Source organism: Hydra viridissima, unplaced genomic scaffold, assembly GCF_058129835.1.
Source record: "Hydra viridissima isolate aposymbiotic clone 2 unplaced genomic scaffold, HvirCarnegie_v1 scaffold_2, whole genome shotgun sequence".
In the NCBI taxonomy this organism is placed as follows: domain Eukaryota; kingdom Metazoa; phylum Cnidaria; class Hydrozoa; order Anthoathecata; family Hydridae; genus Hydra; species Hydra viridissima.
In genome coordinates this window covers 27,912,220-27,924,564 of record NW_028324301.1, presented here as the reverse complement: position 1 = coordinate 27,924,564, position 12,345 = coordinate 27,912,220, and the positions used below count along the sequence as shown (strand labels likewise).

Sequence of the window (12,345 nt, the reverse complement as noted above, 5' to 3'; positions counted from 1 at the left end):
TCTCTACTTACGCAAATGGCTTTTGTTTATTTCAATGTAAAACTTTTCAAAAGAGTATTTTGTTAAAGATTATGCTGCAGGGGCTGTGTAAGAAAACTCTGGTGACCTTTCTTTAAGAAAAAGCAACTAAAGTAGATGTGCGCCTAAGAAAATCCAAATTGCGATTCACTAAATTAAAAGACATATACAACAAACTTTAAAAGTGAAACTATTTTTACAAGCGTATTTGGTAAAGATGAAATGTTCTTATGACATTTTAACGTTACGAAAGGGATTTTCTTCTGTTCAAATATTTATTACAATTTAAAGTGTTAAATAATGTTACAGAAACGACCTAAAACGCCTGTTGTATTAATTTAAACGAACAAAATAGATAAAAAAAAAGAAAAACTATCATTAAAAAAAAAAAAGTAAAAAAAGAAAAGAAATAGAAGTTGAGGAAAAATAAAAATAAGAACTTCTAACAAAGAGCTCTTCTTTTTATTTTTCAGATTTTAGATGCTTAATTCCTTGAATGAAAAGTTGAACTGATGACTCACTACTAAGGTTGTTCCTAGCCTTCCGTTCTCAAACTAGGCCATTCTGAGAGGCTGTTTGATTAAGTACCGTTGATAGTAGTATCGCACGTAAGAGACTTCTAAAACTCTGATTATTAATTCCTGGAATGAAGAGATGACTTCATACTCACTAACGAGGTTGTTCTTAGCCATCCGTTCTTAAACTAAGCAAAACAGTGAAGTTGTTTGATTAAGTATCACAGTTTGCTGATTTGCACATGCACCATTGCCGAAACTGTGATGCTTGGTTCCTTGATTGGATTGAAGAAGCTCATCACCATGCATTTTACAAGCTGTCCGTTGTTATGTTTTGCAATTCAGTGGTTCTGTTTTGCAATTCATTTTCTGTTTGTTTAAGTATCATCGATGGTGGTGTCGTGCATGCAAACTTTCCGAAACTCTGATGCTTGTTTTTCTTGAATGGAGAGATGAGCTTATACTTTAGGTGACTTTTAAAACTGCAGTAATTAGTGCCTCGAATGGAAAAACGAACTCATTCATTACAGACCAAGGTTGTTCCTGGCCATCCGTTAACATATTAGGCAACAGTACAGCGAAGCTGTTTGTTTTACAAGCTTTTGTCGTTTCGAGAAATCACTACATTAAGCATTCGATGGTGATACACGACTGATGGCCAGGTTCTGATTTTCGAATGAAAAGAAGAGTCGCATCCGACCACCGGTCGGCTTTCGACGCAAAACAGCTGTACACACTCGTCCAACGATCCAGTGACTAACTGTTGCAACGAGAAAGTTAGCTTTATTTGTCGTGCAGATTGTCCGCTTTGACGTAAAATGCTAGAAATTTGCTGAACGCTCGGTTTGCGCCGCCCAAGAGTCATTCTGTTTCTGCGTTGCCAGCGTCTGTCGGCTAAATACAACTGTAGACTCCGCGCAAGCTTTTTCACCGCAAAAGTTGTACAGAGCCACACCGAAGGCTAAAATCGACTTTAAGGTCGAAGGTTAAAATCGACCCTAGAGGTTTGAAAACGACGTCACGAAATTTTCAAGACATCATCGAAGAAAATTACGGCGGCCAGATGCAACTCTTAGTACTAACTTTACTAATCTTAGTACGTTAAGCATTCCAGTCGAGAGATCAGACGTTTTTTCGTCACCTAAGAGACCGGCCGATGCGTTTGCGACGCTGCGGAAAGAAAGAAGATGGCAAACCACAGGGTTGTTACCGTAACAAACCTCCGTGAGTACCTCCATCTCGAGTGGCTTTTGAAGAAACGTTCGTTTTAAACTCAAAGGGATGGTTGTTAAAGCTCACAAACGCCTGGTTAACGATTTTCTAACGGCAGACACCGTGTTTACAATGGATACAGACCGATTAACTGAGCCCAAAGCGCAAGATCTATCAGAAAACTCCTCTAGGTCGATGCAACGAGACGACTAGACACGTGCGTCTAAAGGCATTTTACAATTGAAGGACGCCCCTCGTGGGCCCTTTAACCTTAACACTAAACTCCTGCTTGATATCCTCGTCCCCAGGTTTCCAAACCGTAACCCCAACCCCCTCTAATCCTAACCCCCTTACCCTCTAACTCTCCCCCCTCAAAAAAACAAAAAACATAAAAAAGCAAACAAAACGAAAAAAAAACTTGCTTCCCTCCTCACTTTTAGCTCTAGGATGCAACACCTTTTTGCCGCCCTCCGCTAGAAGGGAGTAGGGAGTAACGAAAGCTTGACATCAAAGTAGCGTTTCGTATGAGATTTGTTTGCCAAAATTTGAGCGTTTTTAAAAAAGCCAAGACTTCGTCAGAGGGGTTTCTTCTTTTCTCCTAAAGCTATCGATCGATTAAAAAGCTCAAAGCAAAGAAATTCAAAACAAAATACAAAAACGGGAAGTTTTAGTTTCTGCACCACAAGCCAAGCACTAGTTCAAACTGGAGATAATAAAAGGAAATCGAATGATCTCACTTCTCAAACCACTGAGCTGCCATTGGTCGGCAGTCTCTTGTTTGGAGACCATTGAGCTGCCATTGGTTGGCTGTTTAATCGTTGCGATTGGTCGGCAGTTTTATCGTTGGAGACCATTGAGAGATATAAAAGGAATTTTTTTTTTGAGCACAACATTAAACGTTAAATCGTTAGATGTTGTTATAAAGGCACCATTAGAATGCGATGTCCTCAAATATTTTCCTCGATATTTTAATAAGTAAACAAAAACAAAACTAAGTCTTGCAACTGGCGAAAACTTTCAATAAGCAAACAAAGCAACAACTTTCCTTTCGAGTTTTTTACATTTTAAACAAAAGACAAACAAAGAAAAAAAAAAAACAAACAAAAACAAAAACAAAAACAAAAAAACAAAACAAAAACAAAACAGAAAAGGGAGAATGAGTGAGTCGACTGATTTCGCTCAACTGTCTTAAACGAGAAGTCATAAACGTTTGCTTGTGCCAGCAAGTTGCAAATTAAGTTGTAAATGAACTGCACCGCAAAAACTTAACCACAGTTTATTAAGCATATTAAGCCTTTGCTGACATGTTAAGACATTTTAAGCCTTTGCTATTATCATGAGGCTTTTGCTCCACGAGCCAAAAAAGTACGCTAGAGTTGACAAACTGCATCGCGGTCGAAAAGTGTAATTACGCCAACACTTTTATCCGTTTTAAGCATTTCGTTTTCGCACGAACAACAATTAAAGCAGCTCGTTGAGCTTAACGACGTTCGTATTTTTTTTCGAAGCCAAAACTTCGGCTATAAGTAGAATGAAGAGGCACTTCGAAAAACAACAAAGCTGTTCGCAGTCGATAGCAACGAGCGACAACATCTCTGCGAGTCTGGCATCAAGGTAAACAGTTTTTTTACATTTTCATTTGTTAGTGCCACTTTTGCGTACATTATGTATTCAAAAATTTGTTGCTGACGCTAGATTTTTCGTTTTCAATGAACAACAGTTGCAACCTCTAGCCGTTTGCTAAAACAGCTTGCTAGGACAACCAAATCAATCATATGTTGTGAAAATTTCTTTTTGTTCAACTGACTAAGGAAGATCGAGCGAACGCTTTTTTTTTTATAACTTGTTTGTATCATATTGCTATTAAGAAAACAGCGTTGTGTATACTAAACGTGACATAATTGGCAATTATCCGTAACTAAAAATAAGATAGAAATTACAAACTTGATACCATATTTTAATTACTCTAACAAAACTAGACGTCATCGCGTGAGAAAATAAATGTTCATAACACATAACCTATTTTTTTGTTTTTTTTTTCTTCTCTTTTTTCCTTTTAATCTCTTTTCTTTCGTCCAAAAAGCGTTTTGATTTTTGCCTCGCCACAAGCGATGAAATCGATAAAAAAACCTGCTCGGACATTCTCAATTCTCAACAACAAAAGCAATCAAAGTTCTAGCTCTCGAGCACGTGCGCCGACAGGTTGATGAAACCGTTCAAATATGCTCGATCGCTAGAATTTAAAGAAAGAAACAAGCCAGAAACAAACCAAAATAAAAAAAAACAAAAACAAAAATGGACATCTTTAGAACGCTTAAATTTTATAAAATATTTTCCTCTGCGTTTTTAACCAGCTAAACTGTCGTAAAGTTTTTTCGGTGCAGTTCATTTAAAAAACTTAGTTTTCAACTTTTAAACGTTTTAGACTTCTCGTTTAAGGCAGTCGAAAGAAATGAGTCGACTCACTCTCTCTCTCCCTATTCGGTTTTGTTTTTGTTTATTTGTTTTTGTTTTTTCTTCGTTTGCCTTCGTTTGCCTTTGTTTGCTTTTGGAAAAGTTGTCGCCATGCGAGACTTAGTTTTTTTTTTTTTTTGCTCAAATTGAGCACAAGTGAGTTTCTAGTCTTGAAAGTGTGCAAAGTGTGGGCCAATCTGGTGGCTGGAGTGATGACACGTGAATGCTGGAAATTCCAGACTTTGAGCGGATTCAGCGTACATAGAAAGAAAATGTAGCATTCACGTGGGTCTCTCCTAAGCGTGCCATTGGTCGGTCTGCTGTCCTTAAGTACCCCCCTCCCCCCCCTCAACGTCACGTTTGCTCAACTTTCTCGGTCTTTGGCGCCCAGAGAAAGCTTGAGGAAGGATAAAAAATGGCGAGGTTTCGGTACTGCGTTTTCTGTTTTTCTTATTTGTTTTTGTTTGTTTGCTTGTTTGTTTGTTTGTTTGTTTGTTAATTTTTTTAATTTTTTTTTTTTTTTGTTTGTTTCGTTCGTTTGTTTGTTTGTTTGTTTCGTTTGCTTCGTTTGTTTTGTGATGTTTTGTTTTCCCTTCTTGATGGCACAAAACAGAAGCAAACAAGACTTTCGGTTATATTCGGTTATATTCGGTTCAATAAAAGTTTGTTGGTTTCTGCACAACAACAACAACAACCACAACAACAAAAGTCCCTCTGTCCCTCAAAAGCAGTTTCTCCTCTGTCCTAAAGAAGAGCCTCTTTGTAATCGATCTTGTCTGAATGCAGCTCTCCTTTTGCCTACAGGTTTTTATTCCAACCCTTTTGTTGTTGTTAGTGCCATGTTGTTGTTATTGTTATACTCTGTAAAAGCAGTTGTTGCTGTTGTACTTGTTTGTTGTTTCTAAAGACACTGTTGTTGCTGCTGTTAGCGCTGTTAGTAATCACCCACTTGGCTTGTATTTTTGTTTCTTGTTTTTGTTTTTTGTTTTATTTATAAACACTCTCTGAGTAAGTGATGCTGTTGCTGTTGTTGTTGTTACAGTTGCAATGAGTGTTTGTTAATGTTCCCCCACTTGGCTTGTACTTTTGTTTTCTGTTTTGTTTTGTTTTTTTTTTGTTTTTGTTTTTTTTTTCTCAACACTCTCTGAGTAAGTGATGCTGTTGCTGTAGTCGTTGTTATAGTTGCAATGAGTGTTTGTTAATGTTCACCAACTTGGCTTGTTTATAATCTATTTTATTTTATCAACACTCTCTGAGTCAGTGATGGTGTTGCTGTTGCTGTTGTCGTTATTATGCTTGCAATGGGAGTTGTTACTGTTCACCCACTTTGCTTGTTTTGTTTTTATTTCTTTATTTTATCAACACCCTTTGAGCCAGTGATGCTGTTGCTGTTGTTGTTGTTATAGTTGCAATGAGTGTTGTTAATGTTCACCCACTTTGCTTGTGTTTTTGTTTTTGTTTATCAACACCCTTTGTGTCAGTGATGCTGTTGCTGTTGTTCTTATTACAGTTGCAATGAGTGTTTGTTAATGTTCACCAACTTGGCTTGTTTATAATCTATTTTGTTTTATCAACACTCTCTGAGTCAGTGATGCTGATGCTGTTGTTGTTATTGTGCTTGCAATAAGTGTTGTTAATGTTCACCCACTTTGCTTGTTTTGTTTGTGCTTTTGTTTTTGTTTATCAACACCCTTTGAGTCACTGATGCTGTTGCTGTTGGTGTTATTATAGTTGCAATGAGTGTTAATGTTCACCCACTTTGCTTGCTTTATTTGTTTGTTGCTTTTTTTTTTATCAACACCCTGCGAGTTAGTGATGCTGTTGCTGCTTTTGTCATTTTACTTGTATTTATAGTTGTTACTGTTCAGCCACTTTGCTTGTTTTTTAATCTGTTTTATTTTATCACCACTCTCTGAGTCAGTGATGATGTTGCTGATGCTGTTGTTGTTATTTTACTTGCAATGATAGCTGTTACTGTTCAGCCACTTTGCTTGTTTTGTTTGTTTGTTTGTTTGTTTTTTTTATCAATATCCTCTGAGTAAGTGATGCTGTTGCTGTTGTTGTTGTTATAGTTGCAATGAGTGTTTGTTAATGTTCCCCCCCTTGGCTTGTACTTCTGTTTTCTGTTTTGTTTTGTTTTTGTTTTTTTTGTTGTTTTTTTTCTCAACACTCTCTGAGTAAGTGATGCTGTTGCTGTAGTCGTTGTTATAGTTGCAATGAGTGTTTGTTAATGTTCACAAACTTGGCATGTTTATAATCTATTTTATTTTATCAACACTCTCTGAGTCAGTGATGCTGATGCTGTTGTTGTTATTATGCTTGCAATAAGTGTTGTTAATGTTCACCCACTCTGCTTGTTTTGTTTGTGCCTTTGTTTTTGTTTATCAACACCCTTTGAGTCACTGATGCTGTTGCTGTTGGTGTTATTATAGTTGCAATGAGTGTTAATGTTCACCCACTTTGCTTGCTTTATTTGTTTGTTGCTTTTTTTTTTATCAACACCCTGCGAGTTAGTGATGCTGTTGCTGCTTTTGTCATTTTACTTGTATTTATAGTTGTTACTGTTTAGCCACTTTGCTTGTTTTTTAATCTGTTTTATTTTATCACCACTCTCTGAGTCAGTGATGATGTTGCTGATGCTGTTGTTGTTATTTTACTTGCAATGATAGCTGTTAGCTGTTACTGTTCAGCCACTTTGCTTGTTTTTTTTTTGTTTTTGTTTTGTTTGTTTGTTTGTTTGTTTTTTTATATATCCTCTGAGTTAGTGATGCTGTTGTTGTTATTATGCTTTCAATGAGAGCTGTTACTGTTCACCCACTTTGTTTGTTTATAATCTGTTTTATTTTATCAACACTCTCTGAGTCAGTGATGCTGATGCTGATGCTGTTGTTGTTATTATGCTTGCAGTGAGAGTTGTTACTGTTCACCCACTTTGCTTGCTTATTGTCTATTTTATTTTGTCAACACTCTCTGAGTCAGTGATGCTGATGCTGATGCTGTTGTTGTTATTATGCTTGCAATGAGAGTTGTTACTGTTCACCCAATTTGCTTGTTTTGTTTTTTTATTTGTTTTTTTGTTTGTTTTTGTTTTGCTTGTTTTTTTTTATCAATACCCTCTGAGTCAGTGATGCTGTTGCTGTTGTTGTTGTTGTTGTTATAGTTGCAATGAGTGTTTGTTAATGTTCCCCCACTTGGCTTGTACTTTTGTTTTCTTTTTTGTTATGTCAACACTCTCTGAGTCAGTGATGCTGATGCTGTTGTTATTATGCTTGCAATGAGAGTTGTTACTGTTGTAGTTATGTCTGTCATTTGTCCTTGTTAGCAAGTTCTATTTGCCCTCTCTTGCCTTTTTTCAACACAGTTTCTTTCTTTGAGTCATATGGTTGCGAGATCCTCTCAAACTCCATCTCTTTATTTATTTGTTTCTTTTTTTTTTTTTTTTTTCTCATTCTCCTTCTCATAATAGCAATCACTGCTGCCACCATGCATGTAATGCTAGTTGCTCTCATTCTTTTTCATTTGCTAGTGGAAACTTTGTTTCTTCTTGTTGCTCTCTTTTCTTTCTTTTTTCTCTTTTGCAGAGGATTCGAAAAAACACAGCTCTTCCCTGCAGTTGTAAACATTCCAGGATTCCAGGATGCAGGCAGAAGAAAAACACTCTCACTAACTGTCTTCTTTTTTTTAGCATAAACCGTTGCAAACAAACACCTGAACATGTCTTCTTCACAAGAAAACAACACTGTTGTTGCCCCTTCTCCGAACTCTAAAGCGAAAAAAAAGAAAAGAAGGCAGTCACAAGAACAGAGAGACTTAAAGCTCAAAAACAAAGTCAGGGCCGCATTAGTTGCAGCGTGTGGCTCCGTAAACAGGGTTGTACCTTTCTATGGTACCAAGAAGAGGTACGCTGTTAGCTGTCCGATGCCTTTGTGCAAACATTCCTCCACAAGCATTAAAAGACACTTGACTAAAAAAGATCATTCTTGGACTTTGGATGAAGCTTCCATCTTTTACTCTGCAATGGTCAGGAAGTTTCAGCATGCTCGTCTCGAACGCAAGTCCGGCTGTCCAAAACCTTACCCCTGTTTGCAATGTTGGAAGTATTACGACCGACTGGACATACACTTGAAAGAGACTCATTTCTACGATTCCAAGACGATCAAACAAAAGATTGCAGAGGCAAAGCGATACGACAACGACAAGCTCTATGTCCCTCAATTTATTCGACCTGCCTTCTTTGGTATTAAGCCAGTAGCTGAACAAGCGTCTGCATCAGGCTCTGCATCCTCTGCTCCTGGGCCTTCCTCCTCTTTTTCTTCTCCGGTTCTTTCCTCTGATCCTCTTTTAAGCTTGCCCTCATCAGTTGCTGGTTCGTCCGAGGCTCCTTCTGCAAACCACTGCACCTCTGTAGAAAACAAAGAGCTGAACACCGAATCCGTCCTAGACTCTGATTTTAATTCCTTAAAGCACTTGGTTTCCAACTCCTCCGTCTTGACAGAAGATAAGAGACTCTTGTTTCAGCTGGACAAAGATGCTTTTCACTTTTATTACCAGTCAGCAGATGAGCTCTTCAGAGATTTTGAAAAGTGGCTTGTGGTAGCCAACAACAACACTTTGTCACAAGCAAAGATCTACAAAAATGCAGTTGTTGAAATATTGACATGTTGTGACAGCACGCTGACGCTGCACCCGAACGCTCTCACCAATTCCAACGTTTTGGAGGATAGATACTTTTCCATGCACTTTAAAAACATTCAGCTCAATTCCAAGCTGAGTGAACTTGACCAAACAAAAGCCATGTCTTGTCACACGTTGTACAACCGCCTTGTCTACCTTTGTCTCCTGTTTCGTTTCAGTGAAGCCAGGAATGTCTATTTCGGACTTTCTCATGAGGCCATCCGACGTTTGCGCTGCAAGGTGGAGGAGTTACAAAAAGTGCTGAGGCCCTTTCGTTCTTTGAGGAGGAGCCTTGTGAAAAGCAAAAAATGCATCAACATCATCAATGTCAGTTTGCTGAACGAATATGGCAAGTCTGCATACGTAAGACAGTTAGTGGAATCGATTAGAAAGCCGTCTCTTACACCGACTAGAGACAATGCTGTGTCTCTACGAAACCATCTTCTGCTCTCTGTCACTGTAATTAACAGTTTAAGAAAATCTAACATTGCTCTTTTAAACATTAGAGACTACATGGCTGCTGAGAAGAGTGAGTGTGGATATTGCATTGTGCAAGAGCGCTACAAAACAGCATACAAGTACGGAGCCAAAAACATTCTAGTGCCGAACGACTTGAAAGTGTTGATCGATATTTATTTGCTGAGATACAGAGACCTTCTTGTCAACGACTCTCACTACATGGCTGCAGACACCAAGACTGTTTTGGAGTTGAGCGACTGCTACAGGCCCCTTTTTCCATCGATGAGACCCAACAAAGACGAATGTGTGACACTCGGTGCAACTAGAGTGCCTGTTTACCAGATGGGTTCCTCTGCTATCTCCTCTTGCCTGACGTCCTGCTTCAGAAAAAGCCAAGTAAACATTCCCATGAAGCGTCTTACTCCCACTTGCATTCGCGGTTCGATAGCCACTTACTTTGCCAACAACAGCAAAGAAGATCGCGAGCGGTTTGCTACACTCTACATGAAGCACAGCAGGAACACAATGGATAGCTTTTATGTGTCCCAGTGGAACGCTGCAGAGGAGTTGCGCTTTGCCCTGGGCATCGGACAGTCCTTCGGAGTCATAGAGTCTTTGACTGTTGAAAAGTCTGAGAGACCACCAAAGAAGGAGAAGGATGTGATGGACTGGCTCCAAACTAATGCAGAGGAGTACGGTTTTCATGAGGTTGAGGACATCTTTGAGGAAGATTTAGACTCCGGTTCTGACTCTGAAGAATGTGCTGCTACTTTCAGCTGTACCACAGTGGTTCCGTTTTCTCCAGCTGTAGAAAACAATGTTCCTTTAGAGGATAGCAACGACCATGCCGTAGATTTCTTGTGTGAACCTACCTCAACTCCTGTTTCGTCTGTTCCATCTGAACAAACAATCGCTGGTCCAGTTCTTGAACTATCCCCTGCTCTTGCACAACTAGTTCCTAACGAACAAGCTGTTTGTATGGATGTAGATCAGACTCTAGCTGTTCCTGTTGGCACAGCTTGTTCTCCTCTTGCATTAACATTATTTCCTGATGAACCGGATTTTATTGAACACCATGCAAAACTTTCTCCAGTTTACTTTAATGAGCAAGTGGTTGCCAAACCTGTTTCTGCTTCTCCTTCTCAGCAAGTCGCTTTCTGTCCTTCAAAAGAGGTCTTTTCTGTTCCTCTGACTCCTAGCCTTGTTGCTTTTCAGCAAACATTGGCCAAACCCAGTTTGTTTCTTTCATCTGATCCAGTTTCAGCTGTTCCTGTCCAACAGGCTGGTACTGTTCTTGCAAAGCAGCTCTCACCTTATGCTGTTCAATCTGTTGGTAGCCTATTTAGCCAAAGTCTTGCCTCTACATCCAGAGGTAAATTCTTTTTGATTTTTGATTTTTATGCAAATCTCAACACGCTTTCAAAAAATGAAAATGCCCAAATCAACTCCTTGCTCTATTGTTATTGTTAGAGCTGTAAAAAAAACAAAACAAAACAAAAAAACAACACAGAAGTGTGTATGTATTTGTTGCAGGACTAATTCTGTGATTGCTTAAATGTTTATACAAGTGAATGATACTAAAACTGATTATGTTTTAGAAGTAAAAGATCCAAGAAGAAAAAAAATCAAGTTGGAAATGCCATCTTTCACTCAAGAACTCATCGGTAATGTAAAACCTAATTTATACAAAGATATATAAACACAAACCTCTTCTTGCACAATTTCAGATGGTTAACTGTTAACAAAAACTAGCCATCATTGCTAAGTGCACTTTTAGAAAGTTGTGTCTACCCGATTTCTAATGATGAAGTTAGAAACATCACCGTTAGAAATCATGCACAGCTTGTTATCATCTCTAACACTTAGAAACTGTTGATGGTTTTTATGAATTAGAAAAATGAACATGGTTTTATTTTATTTCAGGATCAACTCAGCCAAGAACAAAGGAAAACAAAGCAGAAGTTAGCCAATGCCATTTAGGTAATCTTTCAAAAACCAGTTATTGCTATCAGTGCAAACAATAAGGTCAACAAAAAAAAATAAATAAAAAAACAGAATAAATCTTGTCTTACTTCAGAACCAAATGAATATTTGATTTAATCACTTTGTGTTATGACTTGAGTTTGTAAAATTTTAGATGAAATAGTTGAAGAGCTGAATGCTTGCCCTGGCCACAACGAATGGTTCAACACCAGAAGTTTTCCACGATGTGCAGCTTTGGTGTTGGCATACATCTTGCAAGACGTGTTTACAGATGTAAGCTCAAGTTGCTCGTACAAAGATTACCTTGGCATCTTGGCAAATCATAGCAGTGACAAGCTCATTCATGTCTTGCAAAAGTACTCCTACCAAAGCCATATTAAAGACAAAATTAAAAACATGAAGCTAAAAATTCAAAAAGAGGGTAGTTTAGAAAAGTTTGTTCAATATGGCAATATCGTGAAACCATTTATGTAGTTTAGATAAGTTTGTTCAGTTTGGCAATAAAGATGGGCCTTTTGTGTAGTTTGTTTTATCTATGCTTTTGCAAATATTTTTATCTGTTTCGCTAAAGACATAATAAACAAGAAGTTCTGTTAAACTGTTCTCACATTTCTTATTTAAAGATAGTTCAAACTTTTTTTTATCTTTAAAAAAAAAAAAAAGAAGTCGTTTTGTTATTCTGTGAAAACTTTTAATAGAGTTGCATTTAGAATTACTTCTGATGTTTTTAAGAGTTTGTTAAAAAGCAAAATAATATTTCCTGTGATGTTAAACTGCATAAGTGAAATTTAAAAAAGGAAAACTGCTCCAACCATTTTTCGGAAAAAGAAATCAAAAAGTTCCTTATTTTAAAAGATCTAGACATCCATTTCTTCTTCAGCAAAATAGCGAGGCTTTTTTATGAACTCTTACTCTCTATTTTTTCATATCTTTACACAAAGGATTTTATTTAGTTCAATGTAAACATACATAGAAGTATATTATGTTTTTTTTTTTTTTTTTGTTTTTATGCAGTCTAACTTTTGTTTCA

General features: G+C 37.6%; 1 protein-coding gene across 2 annotated transcripts; it reads left to right on the top strand.

The window, feature by feature from the left end:
* Positions 1 to 4,555: 4,555 nt before the first annotated feature.
* LOC149892736 (uncharacterized) lies at positions 4,556 to 11,837 on the top strand. 2 transcript variants are annotated; one of them, XM_090080154.1, is made up of 5 exons: positions 4,556 to 4,628; positions 7,885 to 10,704; positions 10,931 to 10,996; positions 11,256 to 11,312; positions 11,470 to 11,837. In XM_090080154.1, exons 2-5 carry the CDS (start codon positions 7,914 to 7,916, stop codon positions 11,787 to 11,789), a joined length of 3,234 nt encoding a protein of 1,077 aa, XP_089936280.1. In that variant the 5' UTR covers positions 4,556 to 4,628; positions 7,885 to 7,913; the 3' UTR covers positions 11,790 to 11,837. The 2 variants fall into 2 exon arrangements, with proteins under 2 accessions (XP_089936280.1, XP_089936281.1); XM_090080155.1 differs by lacking the exon at positions 4,556 to 4,628 and having other exon boundaries at positions 6,892 to 10,704.
* The last annotated feature ends 508 nt before the right edge of the window (positions 11,838 to 12,345 follow it).